The sequence below is a fragment of the Lonchura striata genome, chromosome 2, assembly GCF_050655825.1.
Source record: "Lonchura striata isolate lonStrDom1 chromosome 2, ASM5065582v1, whole genome shotgun sequence".
Classification (NCBI taxonomy): Eukaryota; Metazoa; Chordata; class Aves; order Passeriformes; family Estrildidae; genus Lonchura; species Lonchura striata.
This window is the reverse complement of record NC_140704.1, coordinates 104,367,014-104,385,950: the sequence shown is the minus strand read 5'-3', so window position 1 is coordinate 104,385,950 and position 18,937 is coordinate 104,367,014. Positions and strand designations below refer to the sequence as shown.

At 35.4% G+C, this 18,937-nt stretch overlaps 1 protein-coding gene across 8 annotated transcripts in view; it reads left to right on the top strand.

Moving 5' to 3' along the window:
* The window catches only part of CEP192 (centrosomal protein 192), a 56,621-nt gene that overhangs the window by 23,694 nt on the left and 13,990 nt on the right, over positions 1 to 18,937 (top strand). For 5 of the 8 annotated variants that reach the window (XM_085573708.1, XM_085573706.1, XM_085573707.1 and 2 more), the window contains 18 exons: positions 33 to 263; positions 1,697 to 1,822; positions 2,756 to 2,890; positions 3,079 to 3,142; positions 3,790 to 3,929; positions 4,046 to 4,138; positions 4,935 to 5,050; positions 6,571 to 6,747; positions 8,530 to 8,620; positions 9,330 to 9,506; positions 10,024 to 10,284; positions 10,487 to 10,596; positions 12,612 to 12,721; positions 13,770 to 13,911; positions 14,494 to 14,678; positions 14,987 to 15,110; positions 16,876 to 16,981; positions 18,346 to 18,550. In XM_085573708.1, coding sequence (XP_085429834.1) covers positions 33 to 263; positions 1,697 to 1,822; positions 2,756 to 2,890; positions 3,079 to 3,142; positions 3,790 to 3,929; positions 4,046 to 4,138; positions 4,935 to 5,050; positions 6,571 to 6,747; positions 8,530 to 8,620; positions 9,330 to 9,506; positions 10,024 to 10,284; positions 10,487 to 10,596; positions 12,612 to 12,721; positions 13,770 to 13,911; positions 14,494 to 14,678; positions 14,987 to 15,110; positions 16,876 to 16,981; positions 18,346 to 18,550 — 2,593 coding nt within the window. Of the gene's footprint in view, positions 1 to 32; positions 264 to 1,696; positions 1,823 to 2,755; positions 2,891 to 3,078; positions 3,143 to 3,789; positions 3,930 to 4,045; positions 4,139 to 4,934; positions 5,051 to 6,570; positions 6,748 to 8,529; positions 8,621 to 9,329; positions 9,507 to 10,023; positions 10,285 to 10,486; positions 10,597 to 12,611; positions 12,722 to 13,769; positions 13,912 to 14,493; positions 14,679 to 14,967; positions 15,111 to 16,875; positions 16,982 to 18,345; positions 18,551 to 18,937 lie in introns of those variants that run through there. The other 3 variants (XM_085573709.1, XM_077785199.2, XM_085573712.1) reach the window with 2 other exon arrangements.

Below are 18,937 nucleotides of genomic sequence, written 5' to 3'. Positions count from 1 at the left end.
TGTTTGAAAATGACAGGTATTTTGTTTTTCAGATGGATCCTATGAAATATCAATGTCTGGTTTTCAAGAACAAAACCATTGTAGGACCCTACTCTACCAACGACCTGAAAATCCTTTTCTTACCTTCCCATTCGGGGATCTTCCAGTGTATCCTCAATGTTTCATCTTGGCCAGTTTCTGCAGATACTGAGACAATCGTTCAATCAGAAGCTTTGGCAAGCAGGGTAGTTCTGACAGCAGTCGCTGAAAATCCTAATTTAGAAGTAAGTTGCTGTTTATTGTGGGTCTTTTGTTGTTGCAATTCTATGACTAATTTAATGACACTGGAAAATAATAGGATTGCAAGGTTGCTCCTCAAAGAAACCTGGAATTTCATATGTTTTGAGTGGGAATAGAAGAAAAATTTTAAGGAGCGTATTGCTATCTGGAAAGTTCCAGCTGTGGAAAAGCAGCTAGCTGGAAATGAAGCATTCTGTGTGGAAAGAATTAATTAAAAATTACTTTTTTGTTGTTGAAAGACTGGGCATTACTTTTTCATTGTTAAGACCTTAAACATCTGATGCTTACTAGCTATCTGCTCTGTTGGATTGGGAATTTAGTGCAACAAAAAGCATTTATTTCCAATTGTAAGGATTTCTTTAATTTTTACATCAAGTCTTGGTTTCTCACTACCTCTAGCTTATGATTGTCGAGAATATTTTCTTATTTTGGACTAATTAAAAATTAAAAGTAAGTGCACGTGTAAAGTGCTTTTGTCTTGTCTTATCACGAAGAACAACCAGATGGGAGACAGTGTGACATTAATAATTAAATCTGACTTCATATAGCTCTAGATTTAAGAGTATGAACAGGCATAAAAAGGCTTGATGATGCTTCTGGATGTGCCTGAACAACGTACATGGTAGTCTGTGACACGGTTGAGAAAAATAAAATTTTCAGCCATTAGCAACAGCAAACATTATTTTTTAATTTATGGTGATCTTTTAACTTGCTTTGGGCTAATTATGTGTTTTGAAGTAGTGAATGCACAGGAATATATATAATTTTTAATGCTTCTTGCATAGATTTTTATTTATTTTTAAATGCATTTTTTATTCTTTCACATGTAGTCCATTCTCAATGTTCTTCATAGTATATAGGTCAAACTTGTGTCATGTTCAAATAAAATTTAAACTCTGTGCTCAATTTCTGCAAGTAGTTACATTCTTGAGATTGGAAAAAGTACCAAATAAGAGCTGCATTTTGCAAATCATTACACTTAAGTGTTTTTAAGCTAGCAAAAATAAACTGTTCCATATATTTTTAACTTTTAACTTGCTGAAATGAGTTTTTAACTATCTAAGACTGACATTTCTTACTTGCTCGCAATAATAATGGTTTAAACTTACTTTTAGTTTGAATTATCCAAAATAACTTGATTGTGTTCTGGATTTTGGTGGTAAACATTGCAATAAGGTTGGCTTAATTAATTGAGGCAAAATGCATGGGAGATAACCAATTGGCTGTAACCCCTTCTAATATCAAAGACAACATAATTCTTAGGCTCCTCCTACCCCTGGTAGGAGGTCTATATTATATGTGGATATAGGGTTAAGAGGATGGAATAGGTAACATCCTTTCTTTCTTGGTACTTTTGTAGGGTAGTGTGTTTTAAAGGTTTTCCTTTCTTCTTAGTTCTGCTTTGTCTTCAAACCAGGTGGAAGCAGGAAAAGGAGATTGCTTGGATTTTGGTGACTTGTCTTTTGGCAGTTTGAAGGCTCTTCCCCTAAAACTTATCAACAAAACCCATGCTTTTATGCCAATTAGACTTATTATTAACGCAGTAAGTACAGTAAACTTCTGTGTGTGAGAGTTAGCATCTTGTGATACTGAATTTTAGTACCCAAACACTTTGTTACATATCATTAAGAAATGTATCTTGGACACTCAATGTAAGACTTTCCAAGAAGTCTTTTGTTAGTCAGGAAATAAATGGTTTTTGCAGGGTGGTAATTTGATTCTGCTGAAATGGTGCCAACAAAAATGCTTCTGGGAAAGATGTGTGGTTTGTTTCATGTCTGTTGGTTACTTTTTGTAGCTTAGCCACGGGATTCTGCCTCTGGTGCTTGCTTTGATAGCACAGGGCAGCAGATAGGAAAAGGGTTGTGTTGCCTAAGCCTTCCCCAGCCTTCCCTTTGAGAAACTGAGGAAGCTACCTCTTCTCTCTGAGAAGGTGAAGGCATATTCCACTATTCAAATGGAATGGCTTGCTGCTAGCAAGTTTAACTCCCTCTGCAGGAGCAAGGGCAGAACTCATCTATCTGCATTGTCTCCCATTATATAATAGCCTGTCTGAGAAGCTACAGTGTGGGCCTCTGCATCTCTGGCAATGCAGTTTTCAGTTTTTGGGTAGGCTGGGCTGACTACTGATTTGTGCTATGGGGAGAACTGGCCTTGTTTCCTTATGCAGGGCAACAAGAAAGGATTAGCCTTATGTTAAGATGGCTCAGATTATTTGAACAGCCAGACTTCTCAAAAGCTTAAGCTAACCAGACTCTGCTTGTCCCCTTTTGCTGCAAAAGTATTTCATTATGTTTTTAGTGTGTTTGCTGGACTATCATATACTTACCAAAACTACAGCCTAATTTTTGATTATTTTTTTCCAAACTAATTGAATTATTCAAAAGTTGTCTTGCATTTCTCAGCTTTGTCAGCATTGCTGTTACTGACAATAAGAGATTTAGTACTGGTAATAATTTTTTTTTTTTCTTGACAGAATGCAGTAGCCTGGAGGTGCTTCACCTTTTCCAAGGAACCTGTTAATACTTCTAATGAACAAATAGCTGCAGTTTCTCAGACAGCAGCTCCATCAGTTGTAAATCATGTGATACATGCAAGCTATGATGGGCAAGTAAGTAGTTTGTTGTTGGTGAATTCTTTTTACTTGCTGTCTGAAATTACAGTGCTCTATATTTGAGTTCACAGTAATGATTTTTGGGCAGCACACCTTTTGCATGTTTAAGTTTTGTAGGTGCTTTGTTTTCTCCTCTCAATAATTTTCTCCCTTCCATAAGGTAAGTCAACCAATTTCTTTTTCAGGATCCTGAAGCTTTAACAGTTTGGGTTCTGTTCCATGCACCTAAGAAACAAATTTCTTCTTCAGGTAAATTAACTTGATTTTCATTTCAGCTGAAACAGATTTGACTTTTAATGTATACATGAGTTAGAATTGCAGGAACAGGGTGCAAACCAAACCATGTTTGGCTTTTGTCTGCTAATATTTCAGGTATCATATTAATTTTTAGTACCTGTAGGAGGCAGAATGTCTCTGTCTTAATCCTTTATATATTACAAGGGACATTTTTACTTAAGTATGAAGCTATACAAAGTTTGTACTGCAAGATGCTTGGAATTTGTGTTAACTCCTTTTACTGAGGGAATTAAACCATCACTTAAGAACACATTGCATTAATTGCAAAATAGATAATAAATTTGAAGAAACCTCTGAATTGTTCTGACTTCCCGAGTAGAAAATAGTACACATATCAACTAGTTTGGTTGGTGTGGTAGGATGGGGTTTTTTGTTTGCATTAGCAACATTTGACAAAAAGGTAAAACTCTTAAATAAGGTCCTGTGAGACTTTATTTAAATGAGGAAAAAAGTGTTGCAGGAGTATTGGGAGAGCTGTTATTATCACCCCGTGAATATGTTGATATTGAAGAGTGGCTGAAGTGAGACAAGCATCCATAGGAATGGCCTTTGCTGTTGGCAGACTTGCTTGCTTTTGCTACTCATTAATTTGTTCCTAGATTCCTTGGGTCCAGCAGAGGAGTTCCTGGCAAGAGTGGATGTGGAAGTGGATAGTCCAGGACCTAGCACTATGATTAAAAGTATTTATCTCAGAGCAAGAGCTGGAACAGCAAGGATACATATTCCAAAGCACTTAGAGGTTTGTGTATATTTACAAACTATTTCAAGAACATTTTGTCTCTCTTAGCCTCCTATCTTTGTAATGTTTGGTTTTATTATGTATATATACAAACATACACTTACTTATTTTTACAGAAAATACATCTGTCTACTAGTGTGGGTTCAACAGTCAAGCAGCAGCTGCCATTGGTAAATGCTGGAAACATTAGTGTACATTTGAAAGTTAAGGTAGGTTGGCTTTTCCCTCTTGAAATCATTATTTTTGTGCTGTTCATATTGTGCTCAAACTAGAGCTGAGCCTTGAGATTGTAGCTCAGCTCTGTGGCTTGATAAAGGCTTAACAAGTTTATGTACAGGAAATGAAAGATGGCAAAGAGATTAGTTTACTTTTTTGGAAAAAGCACATGGGTGTTCTTTTGCTCCACTTCAGTTTTGTTACAACAAACGTACCGTTATGACTTTCACTAAATTTTAACTAGTATATTTGATATATGTAAAAGTAGTGAAGCCTGTGCTGCACAGCAGGTGTTAGTTAGCTGGTAGAGTAAAGCCTACTTAAGGCTAAGATGAATATTAGCACGGGGGAACACCTGTGTTTTCTAACAAAACTGCATTAGTTTTTACTGTACATCTTGACAACTCAAAGTGAGTTATTTTTAGATATGCAGTGTCTTCACTTGACTTTTTGAGAATCCATGGAAAGTATGGTTCCAGACTGAAAGATGACTAACCACATTGGAAACTTGCATTTCAAAGTCAACCATTTTACAAAAAGAGATTTGTTAGTCCATCATTTCTAAGAGCAGAGGCCATGGAAATAGATCTATGACCACTATCACAAATGCCACATCAGGTGATGATACTGAGTGCTAATTGATAAAGTGTTGAAGACTCCAGGTCTGTTGAAGTTGTCTGAACTGCATGTACCACAAGTGCACAACCAAACTGTATTACACTTTGTAGGAGTGCTTAATCCCTTAAAATAGATAACTAACCATCCCTTTTGCCCTTGGCCTGTTTTCAGACATCAGATCAGGACAGTTGCTTTGCTGTTAAACCTGAGGACCTTTTCCTTTTTCCTGGAGAAGAGCAAGTAGTGACTGTCCAGTTTTTTCCAAAAAGCACAACAACCACAGGAAGGTAATATAACTGATTCTGTGCTGCATGTGTTAAACTGGACTACTTTTTACCTTAAGGTAATAAGCAAATTGAAAGTTTCACCCATATGAGAGTTTTTGACTTCAGCTGTTTCCATGAGAGTTCTCATCCATTACGAAAGGAATTTTGTTTAAGTTCACCTTTTCTATAGAATATCTGCCTCTTCAATTGTATAGCAGAATGAATAGATAATATTTCCTATCAAGAAATATTCTAAGATTTGTTTAGTTTAAATAAATGGTAATTCCCTGAGGCCCTTTATACAGTAGTTATTTCTAAAGTACAGCAAAGCTTCAAAATACTTACCTTCAGCAGCCCCTTTAGTAGCTCCCCTCTTTCTCTTTCTGCTGAGGCAAGGGAAATGTTATTTCTCTTACATGTGAAAAAAGTCAAGAACAGATCAGGGTCATAAGTATTTATTTGTCTGCTGTAATCAGATAGATAAGAGTTTGTTCTGTAAAACAGTAAATGTGCATGTTTCTTTTGCAGATGGATGAAGCCTTCATAGTTTTAGCACCTGTTGAATTTTATTCTGCAAAACAAACTTGATTGGTTCAACTGACAATTAAGATGTCATGCAAGAGTTTTTGGCAATGACAGGGATCTGACTTATTTCTCCAGAGTAGCTTTTCCTCTCTTGTTACATGATTTCCAGTTTCTGCAAGAATGGACAAAGGAGTATCTTCAAAATACATTCAATTTCACTAGCTAGTATGACCAAGCCTCCCCAGTGCATTTAAATTAAGCAATAGACAAGTTCTGTGCTAGTGACAGTATGATCCTATTGGATAGGTTGAATTTTTACAGGCTTGAGGTACTCAGGAGGATTGGAAACTTTGTAATCTATGTCAATGTGCTGCCAGAAGAGTAATAAACTGACTGAGGCAGTAATCCAGTAATCAGGGTCGATGTTCCCTGCTGATGGGATTCAGGACTTTGTCAAGCAGACATCATAGGGATTTACTGACAGCTAGAATGGATATTTTTGAGTTTTTTTCTTGAAGACTTTAAGTCTCTCTGTGCTATAACAAATGATTCAGGCTATTAGTTAAAAGCTGGATTTCCTTCCTTGATGCTCCTGGATATCTCATGCCTGTAAAAATTCAATGAAGTTTTTCATGGCATTCAAAAGGCACCTCTTTAATCTAGAGCCAGACTTTCTTTCTAAAATTAGTCTTTCAAAATAATTAGAAATTAGTATGGACAAAAAATACTTTGAGCTGTAGTTTCTGAAATATTTATCTGAACCATTTCCAGATGAAATACTTCAGAAGACTGTGTGAGGTACATGTGGCATGTGTACTTACAGCACAAAGGGTTTAGATGTAGGGCTATGCCTAAAGCTGGCCTGTGTCATAAAATAAAAAGAAGTATTTGTATTTTTGCTTTGAAAAGGTAGTTTTAAAAATGCCTATCTGTAATATTTGTTTAATTTATATTTTGATTTTATCAGCTAATCTTGTTCTATTATGGGATTTAAATTTATGTATTTATTTTTAAAGTATCTTGAAAATCCTTGTCCTGCCATCTGGGCCTCAGTTTGAAGTGATGATAAAAGGTGAGGTAGAATTTGGGAAAAACAGACCTGTGTCTACAGCTGCTGGATTCTTAGACATTCCACCCATCCTCTCCAACAAGCAGTTCATTACCTGGGGAGCAGTATCACTTGGATCATCAGTGTAAGTATAAGTTAGACAGCTGTTCATATAGAATATCAAGTTAAGTATTTTATATTGCACTTATATGAAGTAAAATTTTTAATTTACATTGATAATTCACAGTGAATTGTTCTGTGCCTCAAGTGAAAGAAGCAGTATATTGCAGTTATTTTTCTTGTGCAAGAAAGTTTTGGGAGCAAAGTGATCTTGTTTGACCTTTGTATTCTCTTTAGTTATGATTAGAATATCTGGTTCTGTAAGTGTAGTATGTCATGTAAGTAGAAATGAGGTGAAAAGTATTTTTCAGTTAAGTTGATAGAAAAATTCTGTTGGTTCTTTTGATACCTATCTCTTGCTAGAATTAATTATGCTTCCTCTCATCCATTACAAGGAACAGAATCCCGTCTGTGTGATGTAATTTGGCCACCTGAATAGCATAAACTTTTGAACATCCCTTAACTGATTTGAATGGGTTTCAATGTTAAAACTTCAATTGATGTAGAATCTGTTTTGCCCTCAGTTATTAATTACTTTATCCTTCAGGCTACTTCTTGTCCACACTTTAGTTTCAAGTTTACAGGTTCAGTATTCTATACTTTAGTGAAACTGTTCATAATTGTTAGGATATTCTTTGCTTCTTTTATATGTAAAGTCTGCAAGTTTTGCAGATCTCTGAACTTCTAGTAATTATTAATTGAAGGACTAATCTGCTGTTGGTTTATACTGTACATTTTGAGGACTCTAATGATGTTCCTGGCAGTTTAAAATCAATCCATGTTTGTATCCAAGAACTGTTTCTGATAGCTGCATTTTTGTTTTTCTGGTTTGTTAAGGTGTGGTGTGCTTCTAACAGTAGTTTCAGTGTTTGGGAATTACTCCTTGTTTCCTGTATGCTGCTATCTTTGTTTTCTGTTCCTCCTGTAAAACAGTGTTAATGAACCCTTGGTTTTAGAAAGCTGAAATTATTTCTGTTATTTTGTTTCAACAGAGTACAAAAGAATGTCTGCCAATTTTGATAGAGAGGGGTTTTGCTCTGTCTGTCCTCCTCTTTGATTCCAACTGCATGAGCTATTCTCTTATGTTGTAGCAGTTTTAGGGCTTGTCAAATTCATCTGTCAATGTTTTTTGACTTGTTAAAATGACAAAGGCACTTGCTCTTGCTGGAGATGTTTCCTATCTCTGCTGAAGAAAGCTCTGAGTACCAGAAGCCTGGTCAGTGCTATGATGTATCACAGAGAAAAAAAAAATATTTCAGTCAACCTGATTCTGTCAAGTGGCCATAGCTTTCTGTGTTGCTATTACATTGTGAAGTACATGAAGAGGAAAAATTATCCTGAATTTAGTTATTTACAACTGTTCCTGTGAATCTGGGCCAGACTACTCACAAGACTTTGTCTGTCCATAACTAAGTCTCTCTGGATAACCTCATCATAACTGTGTCCTGAAGTGGGGATTTTAAAGGAGTTTTTATATTGATATAATTGCTGGTTTCTTTGAAACTTCAGGCTGTAAGTACAGTACTTGAACTTCATAAAACCTGTATTTTTTTTTAAACATACATATGTATATTTGGGGATTGTTTTACTATGAGTATTTTTGTGTTGTAGTGTATAACAGTCTAGGGTGTGTAAGTTTGATAATATACAAATACTTTTCTATTTAACATGTTCTATTGTTCCAAACGGTAATTTTTTTCCTATTAAATTACTTCAAAATTGACTGTCCTAGTTCCATTGTTTCCATGAATTAATACATAGATTTAATTTGTATTTGCTCTAAAATCTAACCAAACATATTTTTCAGACAGAAGATGTTAATTCTAAGAAATGACTCTCCATGTGTGACCCAGCATTTAAGACTGTTGATAAGAGGCCAGGATCAAGACTCCTTTCAGGTGGCTGCCATTAACATTTCTCTTTAGTGTTTATGACAGTTACCAGGCTATGTTTTTAATGAAAATGTTTTTGCCCTGAAGTGTTAGCAGCTGTGTATCTGTTTTGAGACTGCCAAGATGAATGTGGTAGCAGAGCTTAAGCTACGCTGGTATCCTTGGGAGCTGCTGAAATAGGAGTGCTGCAGCAAACTGGAGCTCAGTTTACAGCTCTCTAAGCTGCTCTTTCATAACAGAGTCAGTACTTGGTGCAGTGATCCATCAGTGGCCCTTCTTGCAGGAGGGAGTCTAGACAAGGATAGAAAAACTTGACTTAACCTTTAGGAATTACCATGGCTAATGGGTCTTTTTGTTCTGTAACCTGCATTGACATATATCCCCTTTCCCCCTCAAATGTTCAGATTTCTTAAATCTAAAATCTTATACTGACAGAAAATTAATGTAGTGCTGGTAAAGTTCAGTCTTGACAGGCTAGGGACTGAGGACAAAAACGTGTCTAAACTGAGAGGCATTGAAATGTTCATTATGGAAATGTAAAGTATCTGGAACTTTGTCTTTTTAATTGCATATTAAACATTGCAACTTTAAATATGCCATTGTCAAAGAAGTTAATGCGGAGTTCAAAGAATTAATTCTTCCTTCCAGGTAGTAAGTTTTACTGCTATGTTTTTTTTCTTGTAGTCACTCAGTTCCGATGTCTTTGTTTTTACAGCTGCGAAGTATATTCGGGTCAGAACAACGCTTAACCAGTAACTGGGAACTCAGAATGCGTCCCAAAGATGATACTAATATATACCTGATGTTTACACCCACTCGAGTAACTTGCTGCTTTGCAAAGCTGGAAATCAAACAGCTGGGGATTCGATCAAAGCCAGGAATTAAGTTTACTGTAAGAGTCCTCAGATAACTTCTAATAATTTTAAATGTGCTTTTTTCATAATTATTAAAAATCTAGCACTGAATAGGTGTTTCCGTCAAAAATTTGAAAATGCAAGATACATATTATGGATATCTGTATACTTGTTAAAGTCATATGGCACTAAATTTTGTGCTTTGAACATTAATATCAATTTTGCATGTAGTTCTATCCTTTGGGAATGATGAAATATTTTATGTACTGTATTTAAAGTAGCCTAAGATTTTAACTCTAGAAGTGTTAAAAAATCTGAACTTGTCCTGTTCTATAGCTAGGTTGTATACGAACTTGGAAGTAGAACTTGATAATGATTGAGTAAATTTAGGCTTTTCTATTTCTTGCAAGGGCTTTTCAGTTCACATTTTTAACATTTTTATTTGTTTTTCTGTAACTCTATATACCTTACCATAGTTGTACATAAATGATTTTTACTAAGAAGCTTTTTTCACTTAAGTACTGTTTTTTGGTGGTGGGTTTTTTTCTCTCCCAGATACCATTATCTGGATATGGAGGAACAAGCAATATAATTTTAGAAAATGTTAAAAAGTTGTCAGATAGCTTCATGGTTACACTGGAAGGATCATTGTCTGCAAGATTACAGAAAACTTCCTTCCATGTGAGAAACACAGGTTCCCGGGCTGCCTATGTTAAAGCACTGTGCTTGGAAAACCTGCAGACAAAAACAGTGATGGATCCTCAGGTTATGACAGTGTCTCCAGAGAAGTTTGTACTAAGAGAAGGAACACATGAGGTAAGTACAGTGCTTTGTTCTGAGCAAATTTTATGAATTTAAATTGTCATCAATGAAAATGTCTGACTAGTTCTTTGTTAAAATTTCACCTGTTCTTTATGTCCTGTTTCACTTGTATTGTAATAATCTGTTGTCTCATATTCCGAACATTAATACAAACAAGATATTTTTTTCTCAGTATGTTGGCTATTTATTTTATCAGGTGATTACTGTAATATGGAATCCAATGGAAAAGAACTTCCATCCAAACACGTTGGTATCAACACTATGTCTTTTTTGGGGAGACGAAGTTTCTAGGCAGCAGTATCGCAGGTAAGATGTGCTTTGCTGTTGTAACAGACAGATGTTTAATAAGAAGTTTAATAAGAACTTAAAGCTAGGCATATGTGCTGCCACGAGTATGGTTTTAACATGTTTCCAAAATGAGCAAGAGCAAGCTAAAGGGTGATGATATGTAGAGATCTATTAAGCCTTGCACATGTGAATTGTTGATGGGGGTTTCTTCATTTATGGCTTTGCTTACATACTGTAGCTAGAATCCTAGTTAAGGATTTTATTGTATTTTAACTTATAATTCGAGTGTATTGGGTTTTGGGGAAATGTTTTCTTTTTTGTATTGAAAGAGATCTCTTTCTAATGTGTATGCAACTTTCATTTTTGAAGAAAAGGCTCATGGAAAGAATAGTACTGAAATCCAGGAGTATTAGGTTTCAAACAAAGTTCATGTCTTGGTTTGCTGAATTCTGTTGACAAAGAGTGTGTTTGAGTAGATATGTAATGAGAAAAAGAACATCCACATATGCTCATGACGCCCTAAGGAAACTTGTTGATCTTAAATAGTGGCCATGTTATTCTGCATTTCAGTTTGTGTAACTTAAACACACAGAAATGTTATATTCTGTTTTCAATTGCATAAGTAGCATTTGTGACTTGTGCTGTCCATGTGGTATAGTGTAATGCATAATGTTAAGACTAGGTAGAGCACTAAGGTGCTGATAATCATAATTCAGTGCAAAACTTCAAAACAGCTTTATTGCATTATTGCTTTTAAATGTCAGTGCCTGACAATGTGTGAAAGGCATTGTGTATATTCTTATCCAAATGAAGTGTTAAACACGGCTGAATTTAACTGCATGACTTTGAATAAAAAGCTCATGGAATAGCTGAGTTCTTCACCTTGATAGGAAACTGGCTTATTTTAGATCTCTTAGAAGATGCTTGTTCCTGATTTTTTTGTATGAATTGTTTTGTGTGAGGCAATGCTCACTATCTTAGAATCCTCCTTAAAGGGTTGAAGTACTTAGGGAACAGTTTTGGACTACAGATAACAGAAAACACATCTAGGAGCTGAATACAACTGCATAAGTATTACTGGAAACTTTCAATTCAGATTCTGGATGTTGTTAGGTATGCAAAATGACTTGTTGATTTTATTAGTCAGCAGGCTGACATTGTTCTCGAAAGTAGTGGTCTAGCTGGTTGTTTCTTTGTGGGAGTTTTTCTGAAATCTCCCTTGATAACTTGAAAGAGTATGTCTTGCAATGACTGAGTTCTCTAAGCCAGTCCAGCCTCATTCTGTAATTATGCACTAGAATGAGAGCATGATTTGGGACTTAGGAGCAGGAATGTGAAATGAGTACTCTGCCTCATCCGCCAGCTTGTGCCTCAAATTCCTTACTCCAAAATTATATATAGTCAGCAGCCCAGTAAGTAGCTTAGACCTGAGAGTTAGTAATGCTAGGTATTCTTTCCTCCTCCATGGCCTTGACCTTATCTAAGTGCCAGATTTCCTCTTGCTGACCTGTAGCTTCCCATTTTTCCCTATTTAGATCTCTGTGCCTCCCAGTGTTTTCTATTCTGTTGGCAGTCATGCTCCTTGGCTCTGTGTTCCTGCTGTTGGCTGGCACCTGCTGCCACTCTGACATTGACTAGTCAATTTTTCCTCTCAAAAAAATTTCACTTATAACCAAAATAGCATTTTCCTGCTTCCTTTGGTGATTGAAACATCACTCAGATGCCTGATGTACTTATCAAAAATCTAGTAGGTGTGACTGACAGCACAGAACAAGTATGGAAAGACAAACATATGGTAACCATTATTTCAGTGTTTCCTTTTACTCTGCAGCAATAGAGCAGGTATTTCTTTAACTATTTTAAGACTGTGAAAAGGCTTTAGTTTTAAATGGATGCTCCCAGATTTGAGCTTAGTGTAGTCGAGAAATGATGGAGTGAAAATCCTGATGGATTCTTACGATTCGTATAAATCTTTTCAAGTTGTTGTTTGTAGCACTGTGTTTAATTTAATGACTCCTGTTTACCTCTAACAGAGCTGTGATGTATAAACCTGAGGTAGAAAAACGCATAATCCCAGAAAACAACTTAGTGAGAAACGCTGTATTTGATGAAGAATTTCAAGGGGAGCAGCTTGTGACAGAAGGTAAGACTATGACTTCTTAAAAGAAAAATATAATACTTGTTTCTGTGTGGCAAATGTGCTTTTGGCTTGAATCCTAGTTACTTTTTCACTATTTTTTTTATAAATGTAGAAGAAAAAATCCTAAATTTGGACAGTTATACTGGCAAAGCTATGTTGTATTTTCTTTCCCCAGTCTAGCTGAGGAGGAGTGTGATAGAATGGCTTTGGTGGGCCCCTGGCATCCAGCTAGGGTCAACTCATTACAACAGAATTTTTTCATTCAGTATCTATTTATTTAAATAATTTTCTGTACTTTTCTCCTAGTAACACAAACCTCCAGTCTGTAAATACTATAGTATTAAAAATGCTGAGTTTATTTGGAAAGTATTTGGCTTAATAACTATTGGAAAAGATTAAGTTTGCTGTATACAGATATATTTGAAAATTGAAATGCAGACAACTTGGCTGACACCAAAATATGTATTTATTTTCCTTCATAAATTTAATAGCTTTTTCTTCTGCTTGTTAGTAAGAAATACATTAATAAGAATACAGTATATTGTAAAGGTTCCTTAAACCACCCCCAAGTGTTCAATCCCATAAGTGTCATGAATAAATTTACTGTCAAACCCTTTTCTTGAGCTAGTTATATTCACATATGGAATGACTTACTGTTTTACGGCTACTACACCTGAATAAATGTGGTCTGTTTCTTTCCCTATATTGTCTTTACTTGGAAAAGTAAAGGTTCTTTTCATCATTCACCTTAATTGAGGTGAAATCCTAGTGAACATTAAATTATTGCGTTCTGGACTATCCTTTGAAGTTGTTAAACCATTGTTGGAGAAAAAAGTAAAAGCTAACTCTAATTTGTCATAGAATCAAGTTGGTATATAGCATTTGTGTAAAGGTGGAAACTGTATGATAATCTTTTTATATATATTTTTATATGTAATATTTATTATATCTTATAATAAAAAGTTTAAAATTGGTTAAATCTCTGTGGTGTAATTTCTGAGTATTACAGAATTTTTCTTACTAGAATTGCTCTTATTACTCTCATTTTTAGTATGTGATGTCCCACGAGAGACAAATGATATCCATCTTTTCTATGCAAATATGCGAAAGATTCTCCTTTCTGTGGTTGGATATTCCACTTGTGATCAGGATGGCTTTCAGCAGTCTCCTGGACCCCAACTGGAATTGGACAGGTACTGGAACCATAATAAATAATTATATGTATGGAATGTTTTTTTCTTGTGAGGGTGGTTAGGCACTGAACAGGTTGCCCGGAGTGGCTGTGAAGTTTTCATCTGTGAAGAAATTAAAAACTTGGCTGGGCAATATCCTGAATTACCTGCTGTAGCTGACCCTCCTTTTGTGCAGGGGTGTTGGAATGGGTGATCTCCATAGGTCCTTCCTGATCTTTGGAATGTGTTGCACAACATGCTGTGAAACTTAATTTGCATTGCTTTATTTCTCTAGGCAGTCCTTGTTTTCTCTGTACATGTTTTCAAATTATTTTATATTATTATCTTCTGAAGATAATTATTTATTTTATTTCCTCTCATTCTAAATGGTACCTTCCACTTCCACTTTTTCTGTGGAAAAACTGTGTCCTGATATAGCTGCTGGATTGTTTTATACTTTATGGAGAATTGAATTAAATTGAGGGCCCATGTATTGTACTTTAGTAATAAAATTGAGAAATACTAAGAGTAGGCTATGAGTAATTTTGAGATATACTAAGAGTAGGTCGTGAGGTATTTTTTTACTGCTTTTGCTTAATGCAGTCTTATTTTCAGATTGGAGAACTTTGTCAGACATACCACTTCACCTTTGGATGTTCTTCCTGTTAAAGGACCTCAGGGTACTTCTTTATCTGTGAAAACTAATGATCTAGTTCAGAATAAATCAGATGCTCAACAGACTTGGGCTGTTACACCTGAGTATTTGGCTTTGACACCTCCTTCTATTGGTAAGTATTTTTTGAAGTTAATGAAATAGCCACTTAAGTATTAAGATAACTGTATTGCATAAGATGTTTGTAAGTGTGGATTGGCCAGTAATCTTTATACAGTCTTGATTTGAACACAATTTTGGATGAATCATCAGAGGTAATGTGCTCTGTGTATACATACAGAATGCACTGCATACCCATGAAGATTTTAAAGTAATATGAAGATAAAATTAGGTCAGAAAATACTTTATTTTCATTGATGCATCTCTGTATCTTGGGCATTTTTGTGAATTTTTGTGTGTGTTAGCTTTTTTTGTGTGTTACAGGTGAAACGGCAGATATTAGACATGTAGAAATTCTCAACAATTCCAATCAAATGTTGACATTTGAACTTTCATGGCCAGCTCACTGCCTTACTGTAACCCCACAACATGGAGATGTTGAACCAGGGTAAGTATATTTCCATAAGTTCCTTTATATGTGAAAGTGTGGTGAGGTTTCGGAAGAATTTAGTTTAAGCGTGTAACTTAAGTTTAGGAATTTTAGTTGGTTTTTAGGAATTTACTTTAGTTTGCTTAGATTGTACCCTGAAACTATTTTAGTTCCAGGGTGTAGATCTTTTAGCAACTAACATGCAAATTTAGCTTTTTTTAGGACCTTATCCTTTTACAGTTATGTATTAATGGGAATGTTCTTCTGTCACAAGTATAATTACCTTGGTGCCAGGAATTTTCTGTGCCTGGAAGTACTATTATTATTTCATAGTTTTCAAGGAGCTGATGGCCAATAAAGCTGAAGCTTTAAAAATCTGTTTTCACCTTAGTTTTTTGTTTAAAATTTAGCTGTGCATTTAAAAACAAAAGATGCTTCCTGCCTTCCACAACCAAGAAACAACTCCCAAAATAACAGTTCTTATAGAAGGCTCCTTTTCTGGAGACTTAGCCTTCTCTTTAGCAAATGTGCTGATATTCCTCACAACTTGATTTTGAGATACTTTTTATTTTGAGAAAAATGGATTTTGCCATTCAACCTTTGGCTTCTCAGTATCTGTAGGTAGCCAGTATCAGCTTGCCCATGCCTTAATTAGGGTATTCTTGGAAAAGTAGTCATAATATCATTGCATATGTTTATAAGACTTTTCACATATGGCAGCAAAGATTTCCAGAATTTATGCTTGAAAGGTCTGCTCACCTTTCCCTTCTAAATTTCTGGTGTTTTTTAGGGTTCAGTTCAGAGCAGCCTTAAAACCCTGTTATTAAACTATTCTCATCTTACAAAAAAAAAGTCTCCCACCAAAAAATAGGTTTTCCTTTCAGGATTGTATTTCAATAGTTGCTTTAACTTTGAAGATATTTACCCAAACATACTTTCTCTTCAGTCCTGCCTTGCTGATTGCATTTTAAACACTTGATTTCATATTTATGTAGATGTAAATTTCTGGGAAACTTTCATCATTTGTGAGAACAAAATAGAGTTCCATGGAAGGGATAGGATATCTGCCACTCATTGCAGATTCAGTCAGTGCCAAGAAAAATAGTCTAAAAAAGTAGTAAGAATGAACAACTTTCCAGTATCTGTGAAAGTAAGGATATACTGAGTGTCTCATACACCAAATTCAAGATTGTCTGGATTATTTCTTGAAAAGAGGATATTGAAGGCCTTCTGCAAGCAATTTTCTTCAGTGTAGAATTTTAAAATGTGTTCACTGGAAAAGAGTGGGCAGAATCCTCACATTTTGGGTCCAAGTAAGTAGTTTGGATCAAGAACAGAGGTTTGCAAGTAGGAGGCAGACCCGTGGGAACAGCCAACTTAAGCACAGCAAGCTACACTTGCCCAGTTTTCTATTTTTCATGACCATCTCCTTGCAGTGCCAAGGGCAGTCAACCTGTCAGAATAGGAGCCAGCCAGAATATTTTATACTCTGCACTGTGTGGGCTGGAGCCTGCAGAATTCTTGAACTGAGTTAGGCCAAAAAAAAGAGGTGATCTGATTTCTCAGTAATGGTGAGAGAAGATCCTGGGATCATGGCTATTAAAGCTTAATATATGGCATATCTGAATACCTTAGATCTGGCTATCCGTAGAGCATCTTCAGTTACCTGCTGTCTTAAAAGTACATCCTTTTTTTGGGTGGGCTAGTGCCAGACGTTGTAGATACTGATTCTAGTATGAGAATCATGCTAGTTGATTGATTTTTTTTTAAATTTTTTTTTTAGGGGCAGTACAGTAATTCTGGTGAGTCCTAATCCATCACTTGCCACAAGGTCCACGTTAATTCCTTGGAGTGGCCTAATCTATATCCATTGTGATAATGGACTAAAGGTATGTGATTTACTTGAGACTTCAGATTTCAACTTTTTATTTTACTTTGTCAATTTGAATAAAGTTGCTAAACCTTTTGAATCAGCAGCTCTGTCAACTTTCATTATTCTTTTTAATTTGTAAAGTTCTCAAAGAAAAGTAGTCAAGATGCTGTTTTGTAAACTGAGATTTTTGGTTCATCATCTCTGAAGAAATACTATGATGTGAACACTAACTGAATTTCCAACAAAACTGCACCCACCACTGCCTTATGCATTATTTTCTAAAACACTAATATATATATGTAAATGTGCACAAATAAAAGTAGTTAGTATCATATTGTAAAATAAAAGAAGGTAAAAGAAGGTATTGGACAAGTCATCATAGTTCCCTTTGAGCTCCCTTAAGGTAAACTTGACCTTCTGGATGACGGGTCTGTGATAAAGAATGTCTAGAACAGGTTGTGCCTCTTCATGGATTTTAATCCAAGATATTTCCCTGATAAAAATGAGGCATAGAAATAAAATTTATGAAGCCAAAAGTTTTTCTTTTTACTGTGCAAGAGCAGAAGGACTCCTTGGTAATCTCTCCTAAAGAAAGAGACTTTTTTTCCTTTTTTTTCTTATTTTTACATTCAGTGTATGTTTTGGATTATTTGGAACAATGCATGGAGAGAGAAATAGACACTGAAAGGTTAAAACTGGATCTACTTCTCTTTTGCATGAAGGGAAGTGTGAGGTATGATACAGAATTGGAAACTGCCTCCAAAAAAACCAAAATAAACAGGGAAGTTGTTGAGAAGGAGATGATAACTGCATGTAGCTAACTATGTTATGCTCTACAATATGAGAACAGGATTTAAGAAATCTACTAGGACAAGCGTAGAGAATGTAGCAAAACCCATCAAATTATAAGAAATCTGATAGTTAGTAATGCTTTTGTCATTTATTTGCTACCTCTCAAAATCAGCAAAAAGTATGCTAAGATTCTGCTAGCATTACCTTAAACTTTTAAAATTTCTTAATTATATAGCAAAAGTTGAACACAAAACTCCTTATGAATGAAGCAGCTCTGTTTCCATTATTTGCAACAGAGAATGTTGTAGGAATTGTCAGTTAAACTAGTTGAAATTTTTATTCCTGTTGAATTAAAATGCCTAGATAGAAAATTTTCAGGGAATGTTCCTTTTGTCCTAAATTAGACTTGTCATAGAATCTTTAAACTTTAGAGGTTGGAGAAGATCTGGTGATGTAATGTATGAGAGCTTTCCTTTGTTGAAATGTGAAGCTGAACATAAGCTCTTATGTGTAAGCTAAACCGTTTGACTTGTTGATATATCAATATTCACTGTTTAAAACTTTATTTTTCTCCAAATTATGCAAAAGTTTATTAAAGTGCTTATTCAAGAGGCTGTCACAGAGAATGTCTCTGGATCAGACTTTCCATGTAGAAGATGTGATATAATTACTCCACAGTCTGAAAATCCTACTGTTGATGTGCCAAAGCCTCTCCCCAGGCTCCCTCTAACAGAAATTGACATAAAGAACAGAAACATTGTTTTTCCTAAAACAAGACCTGGTCAAAGCTCAGGTAAGAGGAATTAGTTATTAAATATAACATCTGTAGTATCTTGTGTTCAGAGGCTTTGTGTACTATATTGCATGTTTGGGAACGTTAGTGCCTTGGCTTTGTTTTTGTTCTCTTAGTCTAATAAGTGTGAATGAGCAATACCTCACTCTGCCTTTACTTTGAAATGCTCTTTGATTTTTTTTTTGGGTTGTGTTTTGGTTTTTGTTTGGGTTTTGATGTTGGTTTTGTTTTGGTGTTTGTTTGATTTTGTGGTGTGTTTATTGTTGTTTGTTGTTTGTTTTGTTGTTTGTTTTGGTTTTTGGGGTATGGGGTCGTCCTTCCTCCCCCCCCAGTTCTCCTTATACAATATAGTCACACCTTTTTTTTCCACAGTTAGGTTTGCATACT